General features: G+C 39.7%; 1 protein-coding gene across 7 annotated transcripts in view; it reads left to right on the top strand.

The window, feature by feature from the left end:
* TNS1 (tensin 1) overlaps positions 1 to 25496 on the top strand; it is a 236648-nt gene that overhangs the window by 177408 nt on the left and 33744 nt on the right. For 5 of the 7 annotated variants that reach the window (XM_070952600.1, XM_070952525.1, XM_070952752.1 and 2 more), the window contains 5 exons: positions 3426 to 3512; positions 5058 to 5099; positions 12511 to 12710; positions 14185 to 14323; positions 22557 to 22649. In XM_070952600.1, the coding sequence (XP_070808701.1) occupies positions 3426 to 3512; positions 5058 to 5099; positions 12511 to 12710; positions 14185 to 14323; positions 22557 to 22649 (561 nt within the window). The remainder of the gene's footprint in view (positions 1 to 3425; positions 3513 to 5057; positions 5100 to 12510; positions 12711 to 14184; positions 14324 to 22556; positions 22650 to 25496) is intronic. The other 2 variants (XM_070952836.1, XM_070952672.1) reach the window with 2 other exon arrangements.

The raw sequence follows: 25496 nt of genomic DNA, 5'->3' as shown, positions 1-25496 counted from the left end.
GCTGGGAGGCTCTTGCTTCCCTGCCCTCTTTCTTATTTTCAGAAGTGGAAACAATTTGTGGTGCATCAAGTGCAGAGAAACGTAAGAGGGAAAGTCTTACTTATATTACTGTCCACCCTTTTTTTTTTTTGCAGCTCCCAAATGCTTTAGGCAGATGGAAACTAGAGAGAAGTCCCTACAGAGGAGTTGTTTTTACTGTCTAGGACATCATCTCAGTTTCTAAAACTAGAATGAACCAATTCCCTGCTAAGCTGCTCACACAACATGAGAGGGAAGCAAAGTAATTTAGATCCCCACCCCAAAGGACTGGGATAGTTGGGACTATATTTAACCTCCTCTGAATCAATGGAGTTATTTATACAATTTAGTTTGTATTATACGCTTGCCTCTCCTATGCGAGCCTTTTGCAGTGGAGGGTGTGTGTGGAACTTCATATTGAAGAAATTTACAAATTCCCTGATATTTAGGATGGATTAAAACCTACCTTGAGTCCAGATTTGGGTGTAGGAGATTACATATGTTTTAAAGTGTTATTATTAAAATAAATCATATTACTAGCAAAACATAATTTCATTGTTGCCAAATAACAGATGTAGCACAGTCTTATATACGTCTGTCCTGCAGTAAGTTCCACCAAAAGGGAACTTTTAGGTATAGGATTGCGGCCTATTTGGAAATACTGAATCAGAGGTAGAGAGAAATGCTTTTAATATTAACTTTTTTATTCTTGATATATGAATTGACTTAAGCCAGTTGCTTGAAGACCATTTGAAGTTACAAACAGACTTTAAAAAAGACTATTTATAACTTGTCCTGGAAGTTATCATTGCTGTATTGGTGCTGCAGCCACCTTTGCAGTCATGTGATCTCATTTCAGGTATTTGACAACTGGCTTACATTTAAGGCCAGGAATGATGTCCCATTGTAACATGGCCACAATTTGTGACTTTTTTTGGGGGGGTCAATTTCCAGCAGGAAAAACCCCCGCCCATTGGATATGCTGGATTTATTTAAGGATGACACGATTTGCTTAACCACAATGTGATTTGCTTAATGATCATGATGATTCACTTTATGACCATTGTAAAATGGTTATAAAATTGAGTCAGGTCACATGGTGCCTTGGCTTACAATTGTAATGATTTGCAATCAAAATTCTGAGCTCTCCATTAGGGTTGTAGTCAAGAACTACTATCTGTAGGAAGGCAATCTCTGTTATTCCTACTGATTTTTTTTTGTACTTCCCAAATATGAGTCTAAACTTTTCTTCAAAAGTATGGAATAATATTAGAATTATATATATATATATATATATTAATTTGATTTATATGCCGCCCTTCTCCGAAGACTCAGGGCGGCTTACAATGTGCTCAGCAATAGCCTTCATCCTTTTGTATATTTATACAAAGTCAGCTTATTGCCCCCACAAACTGGGTCCTCATTTCACCTACCTTAGAAAGGATGGAAGGCTGAGTCAACCTTGAGCCTTGGCGAGATTTGAACCCTGCAGTAATTGCAGGCAGCTGGTCTTAATAAGCTTAATAACAGGGTGCCACCTTAAATTAAGCTGCCACCTTAATTTTTTCCATATTCACTGTTAGCTAAATAACCTACACTGTCAGAACTGACAGTCATGCAAAAAGTACTTGATAAAGATTGTATGTGAGGATTGTATCAGGCTTGTGAAATACAGGGAGTCCCCAAGTTACGACCACTATTCAGTCCAAAATTTATGTCGCTAAGTGAAATGTTTGTTAAGCGAGTTTGCCCCATTTTATGACTTTTCTTGCCACTATAGTTAAGTGAATCATTTCATTTATTAAATCGGTAACATGGTTGTTAAGTGAATCTGGATTCCCCATTGACTTCGCTTGTCGGAAAATCACAAAAAGTGACCACATGACCCTGGGACACTGCCACGGTCATAAATGTGAACCATTTGCCAAGCATCTGAATTTTGATCGTGTGACCATGGGATGCTGCCATGGTCATAAGTGTGAAAGCGGTCATAACTCACTGTTTTCAGTGCCATTATAACTTTGAACAGTCACTAAACAACTGTTGTAATTCAAGGACTACCTGTAGATGTATTTTCTGCTTTAACTATTCAGTAACAAATGGATACTCAGATGAGTATTAAAAAATGAGCACATCGCTGCAATGGCAAAATATTTTAATGGAATCATTGAAATGTAAGTGCTATTGATGGAGAGGAAGAAATTCAGAACAGGAAGGTGAGATAGGCTGATCCTTTGGTCAGGAGGAAGTGCAGCTACATTTGCTGAATGAGGCACAGGTATCTCTGTATTACACATACTCCATTTCTTATAGTATGAGTAGGTATAGAGCCACATTTACATCATGGATGCGTTTGCATTTTGTCCCTATCCTGTCATACTGTCAGCTCTTTAGATGAGATATCCACAGGGCCTTTCACTCCTAGTATTATTGCTGCTCTCTTTTTCATTTCATTTATTTCTTCCTCTGGGCTCAGTCTATACCAGGGGTGTCAAACTCGCAGCCTGCAGGTCGGATGCGTCACATGGTAGCCACAGCTACTCCCAGTTTAGCAAAGGGGAAAAAAGTAGCTATACCATTGCTCAGTGGAGTTCTTCTTTTCCACTTTGTTTATATTTGAGAGGAATACAGATAAAGAAGCCGCAACAGACCACATCCTGCGCAGCAGTTAAGGATGCTGAGTTTGTCAGCTGGAAAAGCTGAAGTCCTGAGTGCTGCGCAATGGGGTGAGTTCCCATAACTTGCCTCAGTTCCTTCCAACCTAGCAGTTTGAAAGCATGCAAATGCGAGTAGATAAATAGGTACCAGTTTGATGGGAAGGCAATAGTGTTCCATGCGCCTCGGTGTATAGTCATGCTGGCGCCATGACCAAGGAAATGTCTTTGAACAACGCTGGCTCCCTTGGCTGAGAAACAGAGATGAGCAGCACCCCTGAGAAGTGGACATGACTGGACCTTTAGAACACCATGTGTCTTCTTTCATTTTCTGATTGAAACTGAGATCCATATCCCAGGTTGATAAAGACTGTGCCATGAACATAGTTTGAGTCCAAAGAAAGTTAGCAGTCTGAATGGTGTTTGTGATTACCTCCAAATTTTCATTCCTGAGGTTACCCTCTATATACCCAAGGTACAGTGAAAGAATAATAATTGAAGAGCTCTCTTCAGGTCATGCATTATGACCTACTCTCAAGCCATATCACAATGTCTAAAAGTCTTGGGGTAAGATTTCAACTAATATTTTCTCTTATGTTCTTTTCCCTTTCCCCCCCTCTCCTTTGTTGTAATCTTGTTCTCTCTCTGTGTCCTCTTTGTCCCACACACTCTCCATGATGGATTTTGTTTCTTCCTTGGTTGACCTTCTGCTTCTCTACTCCTATCTGCCCTACCTTCATCTCACCTTGTCAGAATACAACGCCAAACTCCGGGACCTCCGGAACAGCATGAAAAGCCCCCATCCTCCTCTTCACCGACAACGATCCTTCTCCTTTTCTGGTTTGTTCTGTTGCTGCTTTTCCATCTTTCTCCCTGGACTTTCCTGCCGTAGATCCTCCTAGCATGGCACTGGGCTCCTTCGCTCTGGCATGAACTTGAAATTGGGGAGATGCAGCTTTTTTCCATACTGTGGGGCTGGAAGGATATGGCTAATTTAGAGTCCTTTCTAACACGGCACCATTCGTTTATTTACCACATCACTTTTCAGAAAGTGAGAAATTTATCTTTTGCTTTTTCATTGTTAGGGATGACTTCACACCACAATAAGCTCCCCCCTCCCATGTAAGTACATTTGGAAAGCATATATTAGGTGCATTCACAAATTGGGCAGCTTTGTCTATTCACAAACAGTCTTCCATAACTTGTTAAAAAAAAAAACAACCCATGAATTAGAAGGCATGCCTCTTCAGAATAATACAATTATTCTGTTGTATTACTGTGGGACAAAAGGCATTCCTTAATCCAGTTGACCAGATTTCTTCACCATCCTTATCCTCATTCAAAGACTTTTAAAAATAATAATAAAGGGAGTAGGAAATCTGGTAATCAGAATCTGTAGACTACCATGAATAAAAGAATTCCCATATTTATCTTTCTCAAATCAATGTGGTGACCAGGTCTGGACTCTAAAACAGCCTTATGAATTCCAGCATTTTTGTTTCTATCATTGTGTTTTTCTCCTCCTCCTCCCACCCACCCCCCTTTCCTTTCCTCTATAACAGTGTGTCTAGTGAGCTCATTGAGGTATCCATTTGCTCTATGTGATGCTCATCCGTGGTGTGTAGTTAGAAATCACTCACACAAGGTCTGGCTGGGGAGAGCTTGTCTTCTTCAGGGCGACCACTTTCACCTCTGCTTTGTGACTGGCACTAAGTCAATATTTCCATACATGTTGAAGTGTGCATGGAACTGATGAAGGGGGGGGGAAGTTTGCATGGGATTGTTATGGAAAGAGGCAAAGGTTCAAGAATGGAATATTCACTTTCAATACAGCTTGGCCAGATGCCAAAGTTATTTAAGGGCCTCTGTGTGTTCTACAGCACTGCTGTGGCATTTTACTGCAGATCTTTCCATGGAGCCTGGCGGCACTGAATGGAATCAGGACTGAGGCTTCCAGTTCTGCATGGCAAACGGAGGGAGGGTGAGCATGTGGGTGTGTAAATTCTAGACGTTTTGATTCATGAGGACCACTCTGGGGGGAAGGAGGCTGTCAATGGATTTCAAAAGTGCAGTTGCTTCATAGTGTCCTGTTACATATTGGGGAATATGTATGGGACAGCAAGCTCAAAGTTCTCCAGAGAAGAATGACCTTTTACTGGAAGTTCCTTTTCAGCAGTTGGGAATCCTGAACATTTTGTTGTTATATTTCACCTTTTTAAAAAAAAAAAACCCTATTGGTATATAAATGTTTGTGTTAGTTTTGCATCATTGTTAGATAGGACTAGTCCATGTTGAGTTGTGTCAATCTTTGTATTACAGTAAGAAGGACTACCATTCTAACAGAAGCTGCTATTGTTTAATCTGTTTAATTTCTACCAATTACAGGATACTTGGCCCTTCTGAATCCACCCAGATCTGTCCTTAAAGGTTTGGAATTTGAACTGCAAAATTTCACAATGCTTTAGTTGATTTGGAAAGTGACTTTTTGCTACTCCACTCTTTGCTTCCAGAGGGCCTGGGGTCAGCGATCTCATGCAGGCGTTGCTTGTCTGACAGACAGCTCCAGAATTAATGCAAAAGCATGCCGTATGCCTGATAGCCTGTCACTTTGGCTTCTGGACTCACTGAGGAATGAAGATGTATACGTACAAACCTCACTTCCCTTTCCCCCAAATTTTAAAGGAGTGGAAGGAAAACTGGAATGGGCACTGCTGCATGCATGATTTATTTCACACTTTGGGGCCCAGGCACATAAGCTTTATAGAATATTGTTAGAATGATGGCAACCATTCATACATATGAAAAAATCTCAGCACTAATGAATAACTGTGATTTCCAAAGATTTCTCTAAATGGTATTATCTCTTCTACTGAGAAGCATTAGTATTCCTGGGGTTTGGGAGGGGCGCCTACAGTGAGTGAATGGATAGTTGGCTGCTCTTATCTTAGTCATATTTCTCCCCAGCATGAGTCCAATCTTGCTAATCTCTTAACTGCTCAAATGACTGGTGAAGGCAGATCAAGCTACACATTCGGTACAGTAGTAAGGGTTCTCTCATAAATACTGTAAAATATTATTTTCCTTTAAAGTGAAGGTACAAATTTAATAACTGAAAAGAAAGAGAGTTTGGGGGCTGTTTTTACCGTTTAGACCAGGAGTCTCCAAACTTGGCAACTTTAAGACTTGTTGGCTGAAGAATTCTGGGCGCGGAAGTCCAAAGTCTTCAAATTGCCAAGTTTTGAGACTCCTGATTTAGACAAAGACAACATGGGAATGGTTACAATTTGTTCCCTTGAGAGTCAACAGTGCTAGTAAAGATGCAATAGCTAACCTTCCATTTCTGGCCAGCAGATGAACACTGAAATGTCCCATGCAGTCGGTATTGGAAGGCATGGCACTTCGTTAGTTTCATGCAATTTCCCCTGCCCCCTTGTAAACATAGTAAAATAATTACACTGCTGGCATCACTGTGCATTATGGAGGGAAGCCAACACACCCTTTCTGCTATGAAGAATTTTTGCAATTAGCCACTTTTGACTTGGCCATCATACTAGGGTCTAACAAGCTGGGTAGCAGGGTGAACCAGGCAGCCCCATCAATGGGGGTACCCAGATTGTTCAGGGCTAGAAACTAGTGCAAAATCTAGTTGTTTCTGCTACAAAGTTCACTGCTTGCAAACTAAAGTTTCCTATTTTCAAGAAACCACATGTCTGATGGAGGAAACCAGCACCTGGTGCACGTAAGTGTCCAGTAACAGTTTTCTGAGTGACATGGGGCTCAGCCTGCTCTTCAAGCAGATGTGAAGCAACATCTGGTAATTCTGCAATAGCTTCCAATAGTCATGGGAAATTCACAGTAATCTGAGAGTTTAGTGCCATTTTATATCTCTTCTTGTTTATTACTCCTTAGATAAATTGCTTAATTACATCACACCCTGGCTTGGTTCATCATTACGCTAAACCAATGATGTCTATTGTATCCACATTACTGAAGTATGTGGATTCTCCCCCCCCCCAAATATTATGATTTAGTAGAATATTAGGGGTGAACCAAGCTATTGTGGCCTGTTAAAAAGCAATCATAGTTTAAAAACCTTCCTTGCTGCTCATACATGAGACATAGCACAGAGATAACTTATCAAATACTGTGTTTCCTGTAAAATTTAGTGATACGTTTAATGTCAATCTAAAAACAAGAAACATTGTCGATATTTATTATTAAAAACAACATTAGCTTTTCTTTGCCGTTTGATCCGGTGGAGGAAAACTAATCAGGAAAACTAATCTCTTTGAGGGCAGTGTTATTCTGGGATTCCATCTTGCTTTTTATGCTCTCATTTTAGATACTGTGGAAACTCTTCTTCCTGTAAGCATTATTATGATTGATTTTACTATTTTTCGCATGCTATTTGACGCTGCTTATTTTTAATGCATTTTTATTACTGTTCTGTTTTGCAAAAACCACCTCAAAGAAATGTTTATTTTTAAAGACAGGATGCAGGTGAGGGACTCAATGGTGTTAATTATACTTATACACTGCATTTCCTTCAAAGAATATATCCTCCTGTCCCTTAGAGAGAGTGACTGGCTCAAACTCATGCAATGAATTTTAGGGCTGAGTGATACTTGAACTTCAGTCTTGTTTTCGGCTGCTTCTCGATGTGGTACTTATTGTGAAATTATCACGAGGAGGAGGAAAGTGAGTTATATGAGATCAACAGCCATTTATAATCCTCACATTTTCCCTGATTTGCTTTTGCAAATCTATTTTTTTACTTTAACGCCTGACCTTTTTCTTTTCTTTTTTTTTGAGAAGGACAAAAGGCTAATGGTTCCCCTATCACTAGATAATAGATGTTCAAACTTCCATTTTTCTCTCCTTTTAAGTTGTCTTTAAAAAAACTGAAAACCTCTCTATAGTTCATGATGCCATTTAAATGAGTGTTACACATTTTACAACTTCTCAATTAGGTGCTTTTTCGATTCCCTGCCATTTCAGTGATTGCACCAGATCTCATATTTTCTTTTTTGCACTTATACACCTCACCAGTTCTTCTGCTTTCTGTAATACTCATTGTTTAGTTTGAATTGTACCTTCATAAATCTAGGTTCAGCCACTAATATGAAAATATTACGGAAGGAATGTCTCCTATGTGTACAAGTGTGGGTTTGTGAATTAGACTTCTGTTCTCTTCTGTAACCAAACCAAAAAAAATGCAGCTTACTTTTGAGAATGAAGGAGGTGGTCTTGGCATCTCTGCTAGAATGAATGACAGAAGAGGTTTTTATACAAAATGTGCTTCAAAATATTTTTGAGATCTGTGCAGAATCACAAAACTTTAAAATAGGCTTATTCAGTCCTATTTTGCAGTTCTAGTTATTAGCTAGGACTGCAAAATAGAAATTTCCCTGTTGCCCTTCTGAATACCAATTAGCTATTTTCATGTCTAGCCATGTTAGTTTCTCTGGAGTATCTGTCTGGTTATTGTTGGAAGTAATACACAAGATTAAATGGACCTGTGGTCTCATCTACTGAAGCTGCTCTGATGTTCTTAGGAAACCCTTTACATCATTAGGTTGGACTTTCCTTTCTACCTAAATGAGAATAACATAAAATATACGTATGATTTTATCACACTTGGATACAATTACATGGAAACTTTTTTTTTTTTTTTTTTTGCTTTTGCCATTTCTCACTGTATTTATTCTGTCTCTGGAATCAGAGTTATGCAAAGTCTTTTAAGAAATGGAGGAGAGGAAGAAACAGAAAAGTTCAGCAATCCATGCTGCCACCACTATTTCATGTGCTGCTTTCCTTGTTTTACAAAATGATAACACACAAAATGAGAGCACTTCAATTAATACGTACACCATCCTCCATCCTCCCTGATTGGCCACAATAAGTAGGTTTCTCCTGGAGTCTTTTGTGATACAGCTTGAAGTTGCTTCCAAGATCCAAAGTTTAATCAATCTATCAATCTATCTATCTATCTATCTATCTATCTATCTATCTATCTATCTATCTATCTATCTATATCATCTATCGATCTGTCGATCTATTGATCTATCTGTCGTCAAATTTATATGCTGACCAACTCCCCTATAAGGTGACTCTAAGTTTAATGATGATGGATGGATTTTCTTAGAGTGTGCTTTGTTCGACTTGCTGGAGGCCCGCATTGTTTCTCTATCACTGGAGAGCTTAGTTAAAGGTTACAGTACTTTATGGCCTTACCCTAAGGACATGCAACACTAAGCTTGTAATTTTGCTAGCAAATATAATGCAGAAGGGAGAGAATGCCAAAACTACAATTCACTAAATGGGCCCATCTTTTTCAGCTGGTCTTCAATCATTCCTGGCAAGCTGGGTTGCTGTAAGCCAAAGCATTGTCATTCTTGGCTCTGAAATACTGGCTCTGTTCTTCCTTATCCATCCCCCCACCCACTGCCTACACTCTTTAAAGGAAGGAGGAAACAAAGCACAGAAGGGCAGGGGGAAAATGAGGTAGGAGCAGGAGGAGAGGATTGGACTCTGGTGCAAGAGATATTTGAAATAGGCCTGCAGCAGCCCAGCAATGACCATTTTCTTCAGATGGGAGAAAAGTGGAATGCAGAGCCTTGAAGGACACCGGCATCATCTCAGGGTTTTCCTTCACACATGAGCAGCTTCATTCTGATTCTTTGCTCTTGTTATAATGGGCATTATCTCTTGCTCAGGCCTTGCTGCTTACACACACACCCACACCCACACCCACACACACCCACACACACCCAGAGAGAGAGAGAGAGAGAGAGAGAGAGAGAGAGAGAGAGAGAGAGAGAGAGAGATACACACACCTCTTCTCTACTTGATAGCTTAAATTTACCTCTCTTCCTCAAGAACATGCTTAGGGCTTCCCTCAAAGATTCTTGGGACCCTACCACTAGTTTCTTGCAGTGATTTAGTGCTCTTTTGGTTTAGGATTAACCATAAATTGACCTTCATGTTTTTGCCAGACAGGCTACAAATATGTACAAAATAGTGGGGAATTAGGGACGTGGTGGCTCAGTGACCAAGACGCTGAGCTTGTCGATCGAAAGGTTGGCAGTTCAGCGGTTTGAATCCCTAGTGCCATGTAACAGGGTGAGCTCCCGTTACTTGTCCCAGCTTCTGCCAACCTAGCAGTTCTAAAGCAGGTAAAAAATGCAAGTAGAAAAATAGGATGGGAAGGTAACAGCATTCCGTGCACCTTTGGCGTTTAGTCATGCTGGCCACATGACCACGGAGATGTCTTCAGACAGTGCTGGCTCTCCGGCTTTGAAACGGAGATGAGCACCTCCCCCTAGAGTTGGGAATGACTAGCACATATGTGCGAGGGAACCTTTACCTTTACTTAGTGGAGAATTGGGGTTTGTGCATGTGGTTGGATTAACTGAGGAAATCAGCTTCCATCTACAGGTAGTCCTCAATTTACAACCACAACTGACTCCAAAATTTCTACTGCTCAGTGAGACAGTTGTTAAGTGAGTTTTGCCCCATTTTACGACCGCTCTTGCCACTATTGTTAAGTGAATCACTACAGTTGTTAAGTTAGTAACATGGTTGTTAAGTGAATCTGGCTTCCCCATTCAATTCGCTTATCAAAACGTTCCAAAAGATGATCACATGACCTCAGGGCACCGCAACTGTCATAAGTAAGAGTCAGTTGCCAAGCATCTGAATTTTGATCACACGACCATGGAGATGCTTCAACGGTTGTAAGTGTGAAAAACGGTCACAAGTCACTTTTTTTAGTGCCATTGTAACTTATAATGTAATTCGAGGAAGGCACAGTTCAGAGATAGATGGAAACAGATCTAAATCCAGTCTTTACTGGACCTCCTGCAGCTGCATCATAGTATTTTGATTATGTGCTGCTCCAGCCATAAGGCTTCAGAAAAGCAGGAAAAACAGTGTGTGTTTTGCATTTATTAGTTCACTGAAATGTGACTATGTTTAAACTTGGCCATTGAAGGTAAGGCTTTAAAGGAAAATGGCTTTGGGGGATGTTTAAAAGATTTGAAGCCTGGCAAATGTAGAAAACGATCTGTCTTCTTTTTAAGAAACAACTCTGCCGTTGCCTTTCTTAATGACTGTTACATGTGGAGCTGTTGGAGTTCTCTTTGTCTCTAAATGAATAGATTTCCCCCCTTTGTTCTGGCTGATACAATTTGACTGTTTGAATCTCTTCTGCTTAATTCTATATTGGGGTTCCCCAAAATCTGGTTTATCTACTTTTCCCCACTGCTTCCTCCGTCTTGAGAAGGTGGTATGGCTGGTATGAGTTAAGGAAAGATCCAGACCTGTCAAGGGCTCAGATGTAGATCAAAACTCCCATGAATGTGTTTGATAAACATTTTAAGAATCTCACCCACTGCTTTACCTTCCTGGCTGCCTTATTAAGAGCCTTGGTAGTACAGCGGTTTAAGGCACCCTGTTATTAAGCTGGTTATTAAGATTAAGATTAAGATTAAGCTGGTTATTAAGATTAAGACCAGCTGCTGCAATTACTGCAGGGTTCGAATCTCGCCAAGGCTCAAGGTTGACTCAGCCTTCCATCCTTTCTAAGGTAGGTGAAATGAGGACTCAGTTTGTGGGGGCAATAAGCTGACTTTGTATAAATATACAAAAGGATGAAGGCTATTGCTGAGAACATTGTAAGCCGCCCTGAGTCTTCGGAGAAGGGCGGCATATAAATTTAATTAAAAAAAATAAATAAGAGCAAAACAAACATGTAAAAGACAGGTTGCATGAAGAGGGCATCGGCTACTGTTTTTGTAAACAAGAAGGAATAGGTAAGCTGGAATGAGATCCAGGTGCCCGACTCTTTTCTTTAGCTGGGGGCTGTACAGGTTTCAATGTAGTTTCTGCAAACTGTATCCCTGCAAATTTAAGAAAGGGATGAGGAGAATTTCTCTCTGTAAAAAATTAATTGTATAAAGTTCCAGTTACTGCAACAAACATAATTTGGTTTCATAACTGAACCTTTAGTTCTTCTTTGAATGGGTTCCTTCCCTGCATTGTTTATTGTACAGCAGTGGGACATATTTGTATGGTTTTTAGGACCTCGTTGCTGTGCATCAGACATTCCTTTTGTTGTCGGGAGAAACAGAACTTATTATTGTTGAACGTTTCGAAGAACTAGATGTACAGTATATTAGCAGTAAAGAATTTCCTTGGGCTCAGTCGTAAAGAGATGGGTTGGTTGACTTGATTAAGCAAGTGCTAGCCTGTTCTTTAGATTTTGTGACACCCTGGGGTCTTGTTGTAAAAATAGTCAGATGGGTTGGAGGCCTCCCAACTTCTTTAAAAAATTCTTGCTTTTCTCTAGCAAACAACTGTGAGAAGAAGCTGTCCTTTTAATTCTATTTAGATCTTAAAATGCTGCAAGAACAGTATCCTAGGATTTTCCTGATGTTTTCTAATTCTTAATGAACAACTTTTTTTTCAGGAGTGTTTATTGGGTGATTATAATTCTGAATAAAGACAAGCTCACTTACATTGGGGAGGGCATTGCCTGGCATGCCACTCAGAGGCCACATGACTTTAATTGTAAAAAAGTTTATGTACACCTGATCTAAAAGATTTTCCTAGACTATATGAATTAAATAAGTGATATTCTAAATTGCCACGCTAATAATCTGCCATTAAAGAGAAATTTTGTGAATTTACTAATACATTATTAGCTCTCACTGCCTCTTTCTTTCCCATGCTAAGATGCAGCCTAAAGAGCTGAATGCCAACTTTCCAAGATCTTCTGTATGTATTAGAACTTATCCCATACTTAGCATCTTCCTTCCTCACATCATTGAATTTGCAGGAGTGCAGCTGCCCCAGGAGAAATCACCAGAGGAAGGTGAAGCCCTTGTCCGGAGACGTACCACCAGTGAGGGTCAATACGAGAACAGTCCCCAAGAACCCAGTTCACCACGAAGCCCAACTGTCCGATCACCAATTCACTGTGTCTCACCAGAGGTGGTCAGCACCATCGCTGCCAATCCTGGAGGAAGACCTAAGGAGGTACTTTTTTAAAATATGATTTTCTTTTTAACTCCTTGCATGGCGGTCAAGATACTTGGTGGAAGACAGAGAATACCAAGGTATTAAAAGGAAATTTCATTTGGCAGTAAGGTGGAATAAACAAATGAGTCTGGTATAGGAGGCCCTGTTCAAACATTAGTTGGATGGAGATAGAAATCAAGACTATTTGATTTTGAATTTAGAGACAAACCTACCCAAGTGTCTAGTATACTGAAATCCTCATTTTCACAGAATATTATGAAGCAGTTTGCCACTCAAACAACAACAAAAAAGTAAGTTGCATTTTAGATATGCAACTATATGAGCCATAGTGGTGCAGTGGTTAGAATGCAGTTTTGCAGGCTAATTCTGCATTCCCTTTGCCAGGAGTTCGATCCTGGCTGCCTCATAGTTGACTCAGCCTTCCATCCTTTGCAAGTTGATAAAAGTGAGGACCCAGATTGTTGGGGGCAATATGCTGACTCTGTAAACCGCTTAGAGAGGACTGTAAAGCACTGTGAAGCGGTATATAAGTCTAAGTGCTATTGCTGTTAGAGAAAAAAAAGAATGCATGAAAGCATTAAGGAATCCTTGGAAAGGCAATAAAATATCATATACACACAAAAATAGTGCATACTTTAGAAGAAATTCAGATGACAAATTTTCACACATTTGCTTTGAAATCTGTAAAACAGAGAATTTGCATAAAATTGATTTGGCCATCCCTATGGATGGCTCTTTCTTCAGCATGGGGATTAAATTGAACTGGTTAGGGGCAGTAAAAATTTGCATGCTTATTCCTCCTCCCAGCAAAAGAAATTGTGGAATACCTGCTGCAACTTGCCTCCTCTGCTTCCTCCCACCCCCTACATCTTACTAGCAGTTGAAGAATGTAGTAAGTGAAAGATCTTTGATGAAAAAAAGGGGTAAAATCTATGAAAGAAGAAAGAACTGGAGGAAAGGGGAGAGGAAAGCATCTGGAGAAAAAGGAACTCCCTGCTGACTAATTTGCTAAGAGTTGGAATAAATGTAAAGGAAGGGAGACTACAGGTAGTCCTTGACTTATGACTGCAATTGAGCCCAACATTTCTGTTGTTGAGTGAGTTTTGCTCCATTTTATGACATTTCTTGCCACAGTTGTCAGGTGAATCACTCAGTTGATAAGCTAGTAACCCAGTTGTTAAGTGAATCTGCCTTCCCTATTGACTTTGCTTGTCAAAAGGTTGCAAAAGGGAATTGCAGGACCTGGGGGACATAGCAACAGTCATAAGTACAAGCCAGTTGCCAAACATCTGAATTCTGATCACATGGTCACGGGGCTGCCATAGAGGTCATAGGTGTGAAAAATGTTCATAAGTCACTTTTTTCAGTGCCATTGTAACTTCGAACGGTCACTAAATGAACTTGTAGTAAGTCAATGACTATCTGTATCCAGTTCTGGAAACTAATTCTATTTTCATTCTCTCTTTCGCAGCCCCATCTTCATAGCTACAAAGAAGCTTTGGAGGAGTTTCAGGGGACCTCTCCAAGCAGTCCACCTTCCAGTGGTGGTGAGACTTCTCCCCCAACCCCTGCTTTCCCTGTCTCACCACAAACCCCTTACAGCAACCTGTGTAAGTTCTGTGGCTTAGACAAAGGCTGGGAGAGGGAGGTTGGCATTTGGTTTTGGTAAAGCCATACTTAGAGGCAAACCGTTCTCAGCTTCCTGATACCCACCACCATTTTAATCCCACTCTCATTTTCTCCCTTCTACCCATCGGCCCATCTCAGCTGTTTCCTCACCCCCTTTCATCTCTGCTTGGTGCACCCTTCTCATGAAATCACCGTGAAGTATGCATCCTTCCATCATAATAATTGCAACAGCAATGTTTTGCAAGTACTGCAAGTATAAATATAGCCAGCAGCTCCCAGATGGTGATAAAGGCATATTTCTTTCTGAGCTATCCTCTGCTTGGTATTGCCCATAGTAAATAAGGGTACATGATCATTTACCAGAAATACACAATTAAAATAGGGCAGTACTACACCATGTATCGCTAGGTCAACGACTCGCCTGCTGGGTATCTCTCTATTTTGCTGCATCTTTACTCTTCTTGCTGGAGATAAGGTTAAAATACAACATATGGTGGGTTTTACTTAATTCTGCATATCATTAATTAAGCAGGTCAGCTAGTAGTAGTAATGGAAGCAATTATTTTAAACAAATCATTATTTTAAGCAAAAGGCAAATAACGTAATAATTTAAATGAATCTCTTTTTGGTAGTTAATTTAGTAATGTGGGTCAAAAATGTGCTCCCTGCTAACTGTGGCAAATATGTAATTATCAGAATCAGGACGATGATGGCATACAAGGCTGACATTCATCATCAATCCATAAAAGATACAAATTTCTCTAAGATATTTCTAACAAAAACATAAATTATTAACCTCTTTAAAATAAATTTGCTGGCTTACTAGAGGAATACTATTTCTCAGTGAAACCTAGTGCACAAATTCTACAGGGGAATGCATTAACCTTGCTCTGGTCCTTGCTATTAGCATAATCCTGCTAATATGGCATAATCATGAACTAAAAGAATAATTATATATTCCTCATTGACATTTAAAATTCTCATGTGGCTACAGAAATTTGTTTGTTCTGATATTTGACAGATATTCCTTTTAGTGTATAGATTTTAGAAAATTGTTGTGACCTAGGCTTACTGAGTCATTACAAGACACAATTAGTCCCAAACAAACCTATTTTATTGTAACAGCTAAGAATTACGTTCATTCCCAGATGAGTCCTAATTAGTTGCCAAACAAGTCCTTTGGGATAATCACCAAACTTTATCTTCTTTGACACCCTGCCAAAGGCCTTACTTGGCAAAGCCCCACGAAGTTCAGAAACAGACAAGAGATGCCTCCTGGAAACAGAGTTAGCAACGCTGCTTTCCTGCAAAAGGGCTCAAGTGCCTTTGTTTCTCTTTTAAGCCTTATGGGAGGGGCCAATCATCTCCTGGCCTTACTCCCGAGTCATCCCTTTTGCTTTAGCTGCTCTTGCCTTCTGGCAGCTCTCCGCATACGTGCACTAGGAACAGGCTCCTCCTGTTCCTCTGCCTCGCTGAGGTCCGACTCTGGGAGCTCCGGAGCCCGCGCATCACTCCCAGATGGCCCTGGCCCCATCTCGCCTCCGATGCAGAGCCCTCGTCCAGGCCTTCCCCAGACTCCAGGACTGGCCCATGTTCTTCCCCACCTCCTCACTGTCCGACTCTGCTGCCAGCTCTGCAGGCTGCTGGCGGACCACAACAAAAATCACATGCTTCCAGAAAATCAAATTGTTGCATATATTACTTTGACTGTCACTAACAGTCTTTCTAGGTAGAAAAATAATATCCCAATAGCATTTAAGGGAGAATAAGGGGTATCCATTCTTAATTAAACCTAACCCCTGAGTGTGGCTGTGGAATGCCCCAGAGGAAAAATCCATGATTTTTGGCAAGGCGATCCTATTTTAGGTAATAGTTGCTAATTCTTACTCTGGGCCTCGTATTATGTTGGGCATATGGAGGAAGGGAGGTCAGCTGAACTCTGCAGATGGGAGAAAATGAAAAAAAATTATCCATATCCTAAACATACATTTGAAATATTGTAGATGTCTCAGTAATATACACCTCCCTTTAGGGAATGCATACTGACAGAGAGCAACAGAATGAGCGCATTAGCTTTTTGTATCATAGAGTCATAGAGCTGGAAGGAACCTTGGAGGTTTTCTAATCCAACCTCCTGTCCAATCTTCATATCACCTTGAATAAATGGTTGCCCAATCTTTTCTTCTAGCAATGAAACACCCACAACTCCAGGAGGCAAGTTGTCCCATTGATTAATAATTTTTAATGTCAGGAAATCTTCCTTATTTCCAGCTTGGATCTTCTTCCTCCTGACAAGCTTCCACCTATTTCTTTTTGTCCTACCCTCAGATAGTGTGGAGAATAAATCAATACCTTCTTGCCTGTGGCAGCCCTTCCAGCTAAAAGAAGAGAATTAAAAGATCCCTTCTGAGTACACAGGATTTAGCCCTACTTTGCCAGTTCATACAATATTTAATATGCAGAAAGACATTTACCATAAAATAAGCAATGTTAGATGGGGAGGCATGAAGTTACCAAGACAAATAACTAAGAAATAAAGCATATATTCAAAATTCCACATTTTATTCCACAGTGATGCCTCTATGCAAAAAGGGATGCAGTGGCTCAGTGGCTAAGACACTGAGTTTGCCGATCAAAAGGTCAGCAGTTCAGTGGTTCGAATCCCTAGTGACGCGTAACGGGGTGAGCTCCCGTTACTTGTTCCAGCTTCTTCCAACCTAGCAGTTCAAAAGTACATAAAAAATGCAAATAGAAAAATAGGGACCACTTTGGTGGGAAGGTAACAGCATTCCGTGCGCCTTTGGCATTTAGTCATGCCGGCCACATGACCACAGAGACGTCTTTGGACAGAGCTGGCTCTTCGGCTTTGAAACAGAGATGAGCACCGCCCCCTAAAGTCAGGAATGACTAGCACATATGTGTGAGGGGAACCTTTACCTTTACGCCTCTATGCATCCTATAGAATGCACTTGTAGAACAAAACATGGCATTTTGAATATATCAATCAGCAATGGTGTGTAGCTCACCTTGATGGAGATGGCTTTTGAACAATTATTATGCCGTACATCTCCCAATCCTCCAAAATACAAATGAAAGCTTCTATCATGAAGGTGGGCAGGGGACCCGTCTATGTGAAGTACTCCACTCCAATGCCAACAGCCATTCCTAGGAAGAAGCCATTCTTGGAAGAATGTTGATTCCATAATATTGATAGCTGTCTGCAGCTCCAAACTCAGGAGATAAACACACCATTTGAATCACATTGTACCACTCAAGATATAAATCCAATTGAAGTTACATGTAGCCACACAGCAGTTAAGACTGCATGCACAATTTCCTGTAATTAGATAGTTATTTCCACTGTTGAAATTCTGTTAGGCTGCCATAACAAGTGCCAATGTGAGGCACTTGTTATGTTAACCTCAACTGTTCCAAAGGTGCTTTTTCAAGAGGCAACTGGACTTTCTTTGTTTTTTTTCCCTTGAAGTCATTTCACTTCTCATCCAGGAAGCTTCTTCAGTTCTGATTGGTTCTGACAGTTTGCCTTTTGAAAAAACACCTTTGGGACAACCATGACCTCAGTGATTGAGAATCTCCGTAGACACTCAACTGTAAGACATGTCATTTATCCAATGGGTGTGCTGGAGTCATCTCATACTGACTTGCAAGAGCCAACTGTTAAATATTTTGGAATTTTTTTCAGCTGTTTAAGAGCAGAGGCGAGCCTCCATGCCAGGGGTGCTATTCAGCAGGTTCTGACAGGTTCTGGAGAACCGGTAGCAGAAACTTGGAGTAGTTTGGAGAACCAGCAAATACCACCTCTGGCTGGCCCCAGAGTCGGGTGGGAATGGAAATTTTGCAGTATCCTTCCCCCAGGAGTGGGGAGGGAATAGGGATTTTGCAGTATCCTTCCCATGCCACACCCACCAAGCCACACCAAGCCCACCAAGCCACGCCCACAGAACCAGTAGTAAAAAAATTTGAATTCCACCACTGCCTAGTGCACCAGTCAGGTTTCCATGATTGAGAGAACACCAGATGAACAAACTGATTCATAGCAGTCCTGCTGCCTCTCTACAAACTCTAGTGCAGTAATTGAATTTGCAGCCAGATCAGGCCAATTTACTTAAATAAGCTCATTCTCTTAGTCCGTGCACATCTGGTATGGATTCTGTAGCTGTTTCTGCTTTAGTTGAAGGCATAACAGCCCAGATCAGAATTAGATCTCATTTAGCTGCCGAAAGATGTTGGTGAGAACCTGATCTGAACCTACCTCTTGCATGCCCTCTTTTTCTTCCCCTTCTGATCAAGCATGGTTCTGAATGACTAATCTTTGGTATCTTGGTGGTGGGTTTTTAAAATCCATTAGCTTTGAACAGTTCTGCCAGTATTTCATTGGGGCAGAGCTAACATGGCTAAGCATGAACAAACATCAATGAGCCACTAAGCAACTGGGAAAGAGCAAAGACTCCACAAAGAGTAGAAGAACCTTTTTTTTTAAGTAACTGGATTCTTTCTGAACAACCTCTCAAAATGTCAAAGTGCTGGATATTAGCATTAATTGAAAACTTGTAGATCTTAAATATGACATCTTTAAAAAGCTATCCTTCCTCCCGATACATCGTGAATCATAACATATGAATGTTTAAGTAGTATTAAGATGAGCACAATTCTGAAAATTAAAAGTAACCAGCACATGAATAATTTCCCAGGTTTAATGGGGGTTAAAGAATAAGATCAGGTGTGGGTTTTTTCCCCCCTCCCCTCATATTGTCTTCTTTCCTGGCATCCTGACATGTAAAGGACCTGACTCTTTTCCAAGGTTGACCAGGACCATGAGTGATTCTTACAAGTTCATACATTCTGATTTTGTGCCAGTCCCCCAAACTAACAGAGATTAATATAAGATTGCCTGGACTGTGTGATATGCTTGGCTTGCAGCCCATTGCTAGAGCAGAAGCCTCTGGAGGGTCTCCAGACATTCTCAGGGACATTTCTCTACTATCATTAGTAGAGCACAAATGCCATCAGGCCAACCTAGTTTTTACTGAACCTATTCATTGCTTTCTGTGGTCCATATCCCATGGAGTGTTACTTAATGTCTATTAATTCACTAAAACCTAATCTCAGATAAGTGTGTGTAAGGCTATAATTTTTATAACACTACCCCTTGCTTGATATGCTTAGGGACAACATCCATTCTGCTTCAAGTTAGTTACGGTAGTGGCAAAAATTGTGGAAACCTTTTGGGAAAAGTGTATTTTTGAAGTTTGATGTCTAATATCACCACTTTTTTTTTGGCGTTTCAAGATAATCATATTCCACTGCTGGAATGGCCCAGGAATAGCCCAGACCTTAATCCAATTGAAAATCTATGGGGCCAACTAAAGAAACTTGTTAGTCAGAAGCGACCCAGCAATAAAACCCAGTTAATAGAAGCAATCATTCAATCTTGGTTTCACATTATAACAGCTGCAGAACTAAAAGACTTGGTTCACTCCACGGGAAGACGTTTAAAAGCCGTAGTTCATGCTAAAGATTACCCAACTAAGTATTCACTGAACTGGTGATCATTTTTGTATATCTCATTTTTTTTCTATGTGTTTCACTTTTCTTCTTTATACTGTAACTGCTATTCTAGTAGCAAATTATTCATAAAAGTTATTGCATTATATTCTTGATTGAATTATCTTTCCATTGATATATAATTTTATGGTACTATTGAAAAAAAAAGTGGAGTTATTAGCTAGTTTTAGAAAATACACTTTTCCCAAAATGTTTCCACAATTTTGGCCACTACTGTAGCTCCCCTTTCCTAGCCTCGTGCTCCCCAGACATGTTAGATTAAAATTCCCCAAATTCACACTCATCATAGCCAGAAATTGAAAATTAGAGGCTATAATTTTATAGGATTTATTGGGTAAGAGAGATGCCATCTTAAATTATTCTTAAAATAACAGGCCAAAACTGTCTTTAGCATTCGATATGAATATTTCTAACTCTTCTGCGAACTATTTGATGAAGATTTGTCTTCTTCACCAGCAAACTAAAGTGTGTGAGACTAATAGAGTTTGAGAACAAAAATGCAATGGTATACACACTGTTTGAGAATCTGGGTTACTTAATATCCTGGACATGAACTTGCTTGTTTCCCCTTTGCTCATTGGCCCTTAAGCAGTGAATGCTAGTCAGCCAAGCTAATCCATGATGAAATGCAAGCTCTTGGTAACTGGCTTTCCTTTAATGTGCCTGCCTACCTTCCTCTCTCCTCCTGCTGTGAGCCCCTGCGTGGGTGCCCATCTGAAGCCGTAAGTCAGATGATTGCAATTCAACTCATGAAAAAAATGTGTTAAACTTCCCCCCAATCCAGACAAAAATTCTTCATTTGTTTGCTTCCATCCAGTTAATTTTTCTTTAAAGAGTTTCAATTAAAAAGCCTGAATTGTTTAGAATTGTCAGCACCAAACACAATCAGCAACTGAAAGAAATAAGGAAGGCTGGAAAGTACTTTTGTGAGACTTGCTGTTTTAAACACATCTCACATATACATCTGCATCTGTTTCCTTCATTGCTCCTTGCTGCATATCTACTACGGGTATATATGCAAGAATGGCCTATATGTTGTTCTCCTTTTAAACTGGGAAGGCATAAAATCTGATCCACATTGATGTAATTGTGCAAATATTTTGTTGATGTACATGCTATAGACTTCTGCAGCTGTGTATATGATGTTGCTATTTATGATATACAATGCCTTGATGAAGTGCTTGTGGTCCCTCTGTCTCATGATCATAATCTTTGCAGATGCCATATCTGCCTTTGGGCAAAACTGTGACATGAGATGATGTCATCCATTCATTCATGGACATTTTCCAAACATACTGGTAATGGGAAGGGCAGGCTATGGACATTTATTGCCAAGAATGTTTTCTTTTTTATGGTTCATACCAAGCAAGTAAAGAATAATCTGGAAATCGATAGGTATTGTGTTTTGCATTGTTCTGTAAATTCCTAAACAGCTGCTAATAGGAAGGATACTTAAGAAAGCCAAGTGAAAGCATTCTGAATTTTTATAAATGAGAGAAATGGAAATGAGGATGTGTACATTCTCTGGATATCGTTAGGAAATTGCAATTAATTGCAATCCAGGAAAATCAGGTATGCTTCAGCCCTGTCCTACTTTGCAGTGTATACTCTAAATTCCGTATCACTAGGACTAAATTGTTGATGGCTGATGTTTGATGCGGCTAAATATGGAAGAGACCATTCCAGTTATATTCTTGGTATTAGAAGTAATGTAATATGTAGATGTCAGGAAAAGAGGTGAGATACAAATAACATGGAGCCCTAGTGGTGCAGTGGTTAGAATGCAGTATTGCAGGCAAACTCTGCCCACAGCCTAGATTTCGATCCCGACAGAATCAAGGTTGACTCAGTCTTCTATCCTTCTGAGGTTGGTAAAATGAGGACCCAGATTGTTGGGTGCAATATGCTGACATTGTAAACCACTCAGAGAGTGCTGTAAAGCGCTATGGGGTATGGTATATAAGTCTTAAGTGCTATTGTTATGGTAACATTTTTATACTATTAAAACGTGGGGAAGCAGATTGCTTTGGATGGGTATAAGTTATGCCCTGCCGAAAGTCTTATCACACTGGAATTGTATAGACACCTAGTTTTTTTTCTTCCTTGTCTCTTTTTCTATTAGCCATGATGTTAAAGGCATAGTAATGTATGGCATATATTAGGCAAACAATAGCCCAGGGTGTTTTTTATCAGTTCTGCTAAGAGTAAAAGGTCAGTAGAAGCAGCTGTGCCTGAGAGAGGCTTTTGTCAAAAGTTCACAACCAGTATTGGTGAGATCGTCTTATTAATAAATCTTTACTCCCAATATACCAAGAACACTCTTGCTCTTTTGTTATGTTGAATGGCCACCTCAATTGTCTTAAGAATGTACACTTTTCTCCAAAAGAAAAGCGGTTTCTTAGCCAGAGGTATTTCTGCGATGAGGGCCAGTTCTCTTGTGGTTTCAGAAGGACAACCACATTCATCAGTTCCAGCAAACCATTTATTCTTAAAATCATGGTTAGATTTTGCTCTGTCCTGGTAATTAGCATCAAACCAATGTTTGGCTTTTTTACTAATGAATCTATTCATTTTCTGGTTTGTTGATTTGTCTCTTTTTTTCTTTCTCTTTCTGTATATCTGAAACAGTGCGCTCTCCACCAGGATTGGCTAAAACTCCACTTTCAGCACTGGGGCTGAAACCTCATAATCCAGCAGAGATTTTGTTGCATCAGACAGGAGGTAAGTGAAAGTATTAATACAATGGAAAAGTTGGTGTAACAGCAATAAGGCACCTTGGTTGTTTGCTTGCAGACATTTCATTACCCGGCTTGGTAACAGTAGCAGTGCAAATGAATGTGGGGTTTGTATCCTGTCTATATATATATACTCTGTTTCCCCAAAAATAAGACATCCCCTGATAATAAGCCCAATCGGGCTTTTGAACACATGCACTAAAATAAGCCTCTCTCTGAAAATAAGCCCTCCCTGAAAATATTTAAATGCAGAGCTGGAAATCAGGTAAGACAGCAAGAGGAGCCCCATCTTGCTCCACACACCCCAAAATAATAAGACCTCCTCAAAAATAAGGCCAAGCACCTATTTCGGGGTTCAAAAAATATAAGACAGGGTCTTATTTTCAAGAAAACACGGTATAGTATCTTGCTTTTCAAGTGTTGGTGGGGATGTTTTCTCCTTAGTGTTCCTCGATTAGAGCATTGTTTTCTACTTGCCTACTTATCTGGTGTTCATCCCTGCTTATCTGGATATTGGCTGCTGAAGAAGATGTGTTCTGATTTTTTAGTTTCCTTAGCTTTTTTATTGTCTTTTTTAATGGTGTGTAAATATTGTTTGGTTCTGTGTGTCTATTGATGGCTGATTTGTCTGAATGCGAAGCTTCCAGGAATTCATGAGGATTTTTGGATTTAGCTTGGTCTAGGATGCACATAGTTTCCCAGCAGAAACTGTGGTTGAGTCTGTCCATGAGTTGTGAGATTAAGGAGTTTTCATATTGTCTTCTGACTGCTAGCTGGTATTCATGAACATGCTCTGCTAATTGCTCTGCACTTTCTGCCTAAATCCTGGACTGGATATTCAGATAAATCAGTTTTGTAGCTGACTGCTTAGTCACATAGCCAAGGGCAAGGCAAGTAGCTTATCAGATCCATAGCTAAATGACACAAATCCCACAAGAAGCCCACAAACTAATTAATATTTTCTGGGTTTTATTTCTTGAGGGGCTTCTTTATGGCATAACTAAAATGCAATTAGCATGATAGAGGAAGGACACTTATTTGCTGGTTTATTTTGTTAATTTATATACTTTAGTCTCCCAACTAATAAGAGCCAGGAATGAAAATAATACACCAACAACATGTCTCAAACGAGATCAAAGGAATAGCGTGATAATAACAAAAACATTAAATAATACACCAGAGACAATTTAGAAATGGTTAGGATTGTTTGGATCAACAATTATAACCCGGCAGAAAAATAAGCATAACTACGAGGTGGAGGAATGCTAATAAACGTTAACAAAATATTTTAAAACATAAAAAAATTTGATAAACTGATTCCGAAAGGACATTCTGCAATATTGGACCTGCCACCAAAAAGGCCCTGTTGCCAATTCATTCCAGACAGCCTCTTTCATCAGCCATAGAAGGTTTACATGCAGAATGAAACTCTGTTAGGTAACAATATAAGGAGGAAGCTGCTCCTTCAAGTAGAGAGGTCCTGAGCTATACAGCAATATGTATGCAAAAACTAGCAGTTTGCATTTGGCATAGAATGCAAGGGGAAATCAATGTAACTGACCTAAAAGAGATGTTAAATGCTCCCAGTAGGATATCTTAAATGGAGCCTTGTTGCTGTTATTTTGGACTTCATGCAATTTCCTAGCCTTCTTTTAAGGGTGTCCCCATGTAGAATCAGTTGCAACCCAATGGTACATCATCTGCATTTGATAATAAGCCTTCCTAGCTGTTACATTGGTCTGGGCCTTTGGAGTAGCACAGGGTCTAAGCTCATAAAAGTTGCTTTTTTGGGGAAAAAACGTTCCTCTCAAGGATAGAAAAGATTCTCTCAAATTGATTGAGGCTTTCCTGACATCAAATCTGTTTGAATCCAATTTCAGTTGGAGCAGTGGGAGTCAATTAGGAAGCTTGCAACATCTGGAATCGATATGAAAATGGGAATTTGTGCTTTGGTAGTTCTTCCTGTCTATACATTACTAACCATGTAAATCTCTCTGACGCAATCTTTAAAAAAATGTGCCAAAAGATGCATAAAAATGAATGCATTTTATACTTTAAAATGCATACAAAAATGCACAATTCTGGTTGAATATTATTTAAGGTAAAATAAAGACAAATGTTTGTATACCTTATAAATGCAGGTTGCTAGAATGGAGTGGATTATGTAGTAATCGGAGAAGAGGGAAACAGACTTAACACTTCTGCAACTGCTTTTTTTAAGGAGATTTGTCTCAGCCTTACAGTATGTGACAGCTGTCACTCTCATTCTTGGGCATCAGATTATTTTTCTCCAATAATAATTTTGCATATTTATCCCTGTTAATTTTTGGATAGACCCAGAGAGCTATTGCTTTTATTTACTAAGTACTGTAGTGGCTTAAAGGAGCATAGTATAAAAACATAGACAAAACCTGTTTTAAAAATCAAGTCTCTTCATTATTTTTCTCTGATATCCAGAATTCTAAATCCAAGTACTGTTTTCCTGAGCTTATTGAAGAATAGGATAGAATTTTCTGAAGACAAAGGAAACTTTAACCAGAGATGAGCCTCATTGACAGTAGATTGTATTTTTTTTCATAAAATTATTTTGCAAGCATTCAATACAAATTGTGTAGTGCATATATGGCTCGCCTCCATAATAATAACTTGCAAGTCTTCCACTATATAATAAAGAAGATATTTTCATCAGGCCCAGGTATTGCAATACTCCTAACTGTTTAGCAAAAGCTTACTAATATCAGTTTCTTTCTTTTCCTTCTTTCCTTGCCCCACAGATGGGGAAACAGTAGTTGAATATGATCAAGGTAAGGAGGTCATTCTTTTCAGCCTATTA

This window comes from Pituophis catenifer, unplaced genomic scaffold (assembly GCF_029215685.1).
Source record: "Pituophis catenifer annectens isolate HBS135680 unplaced genomic scaffold, rPitCat1.0.hap2 SCAF_1, whole genome shotgun sequence".
In the NCBI taxonomy this organism is placed as follows: Eukaryota; Metazoa; Chordata; class Lepidosauria; order Squamata; family Colubridae; genus Pituophis; species Pituophis catenifer.
The sequence above is the reverse complement of the archived record's forward strand: the minus strand, read 5'-3'. Positions and strand labels throughout refer to the sequence as shown.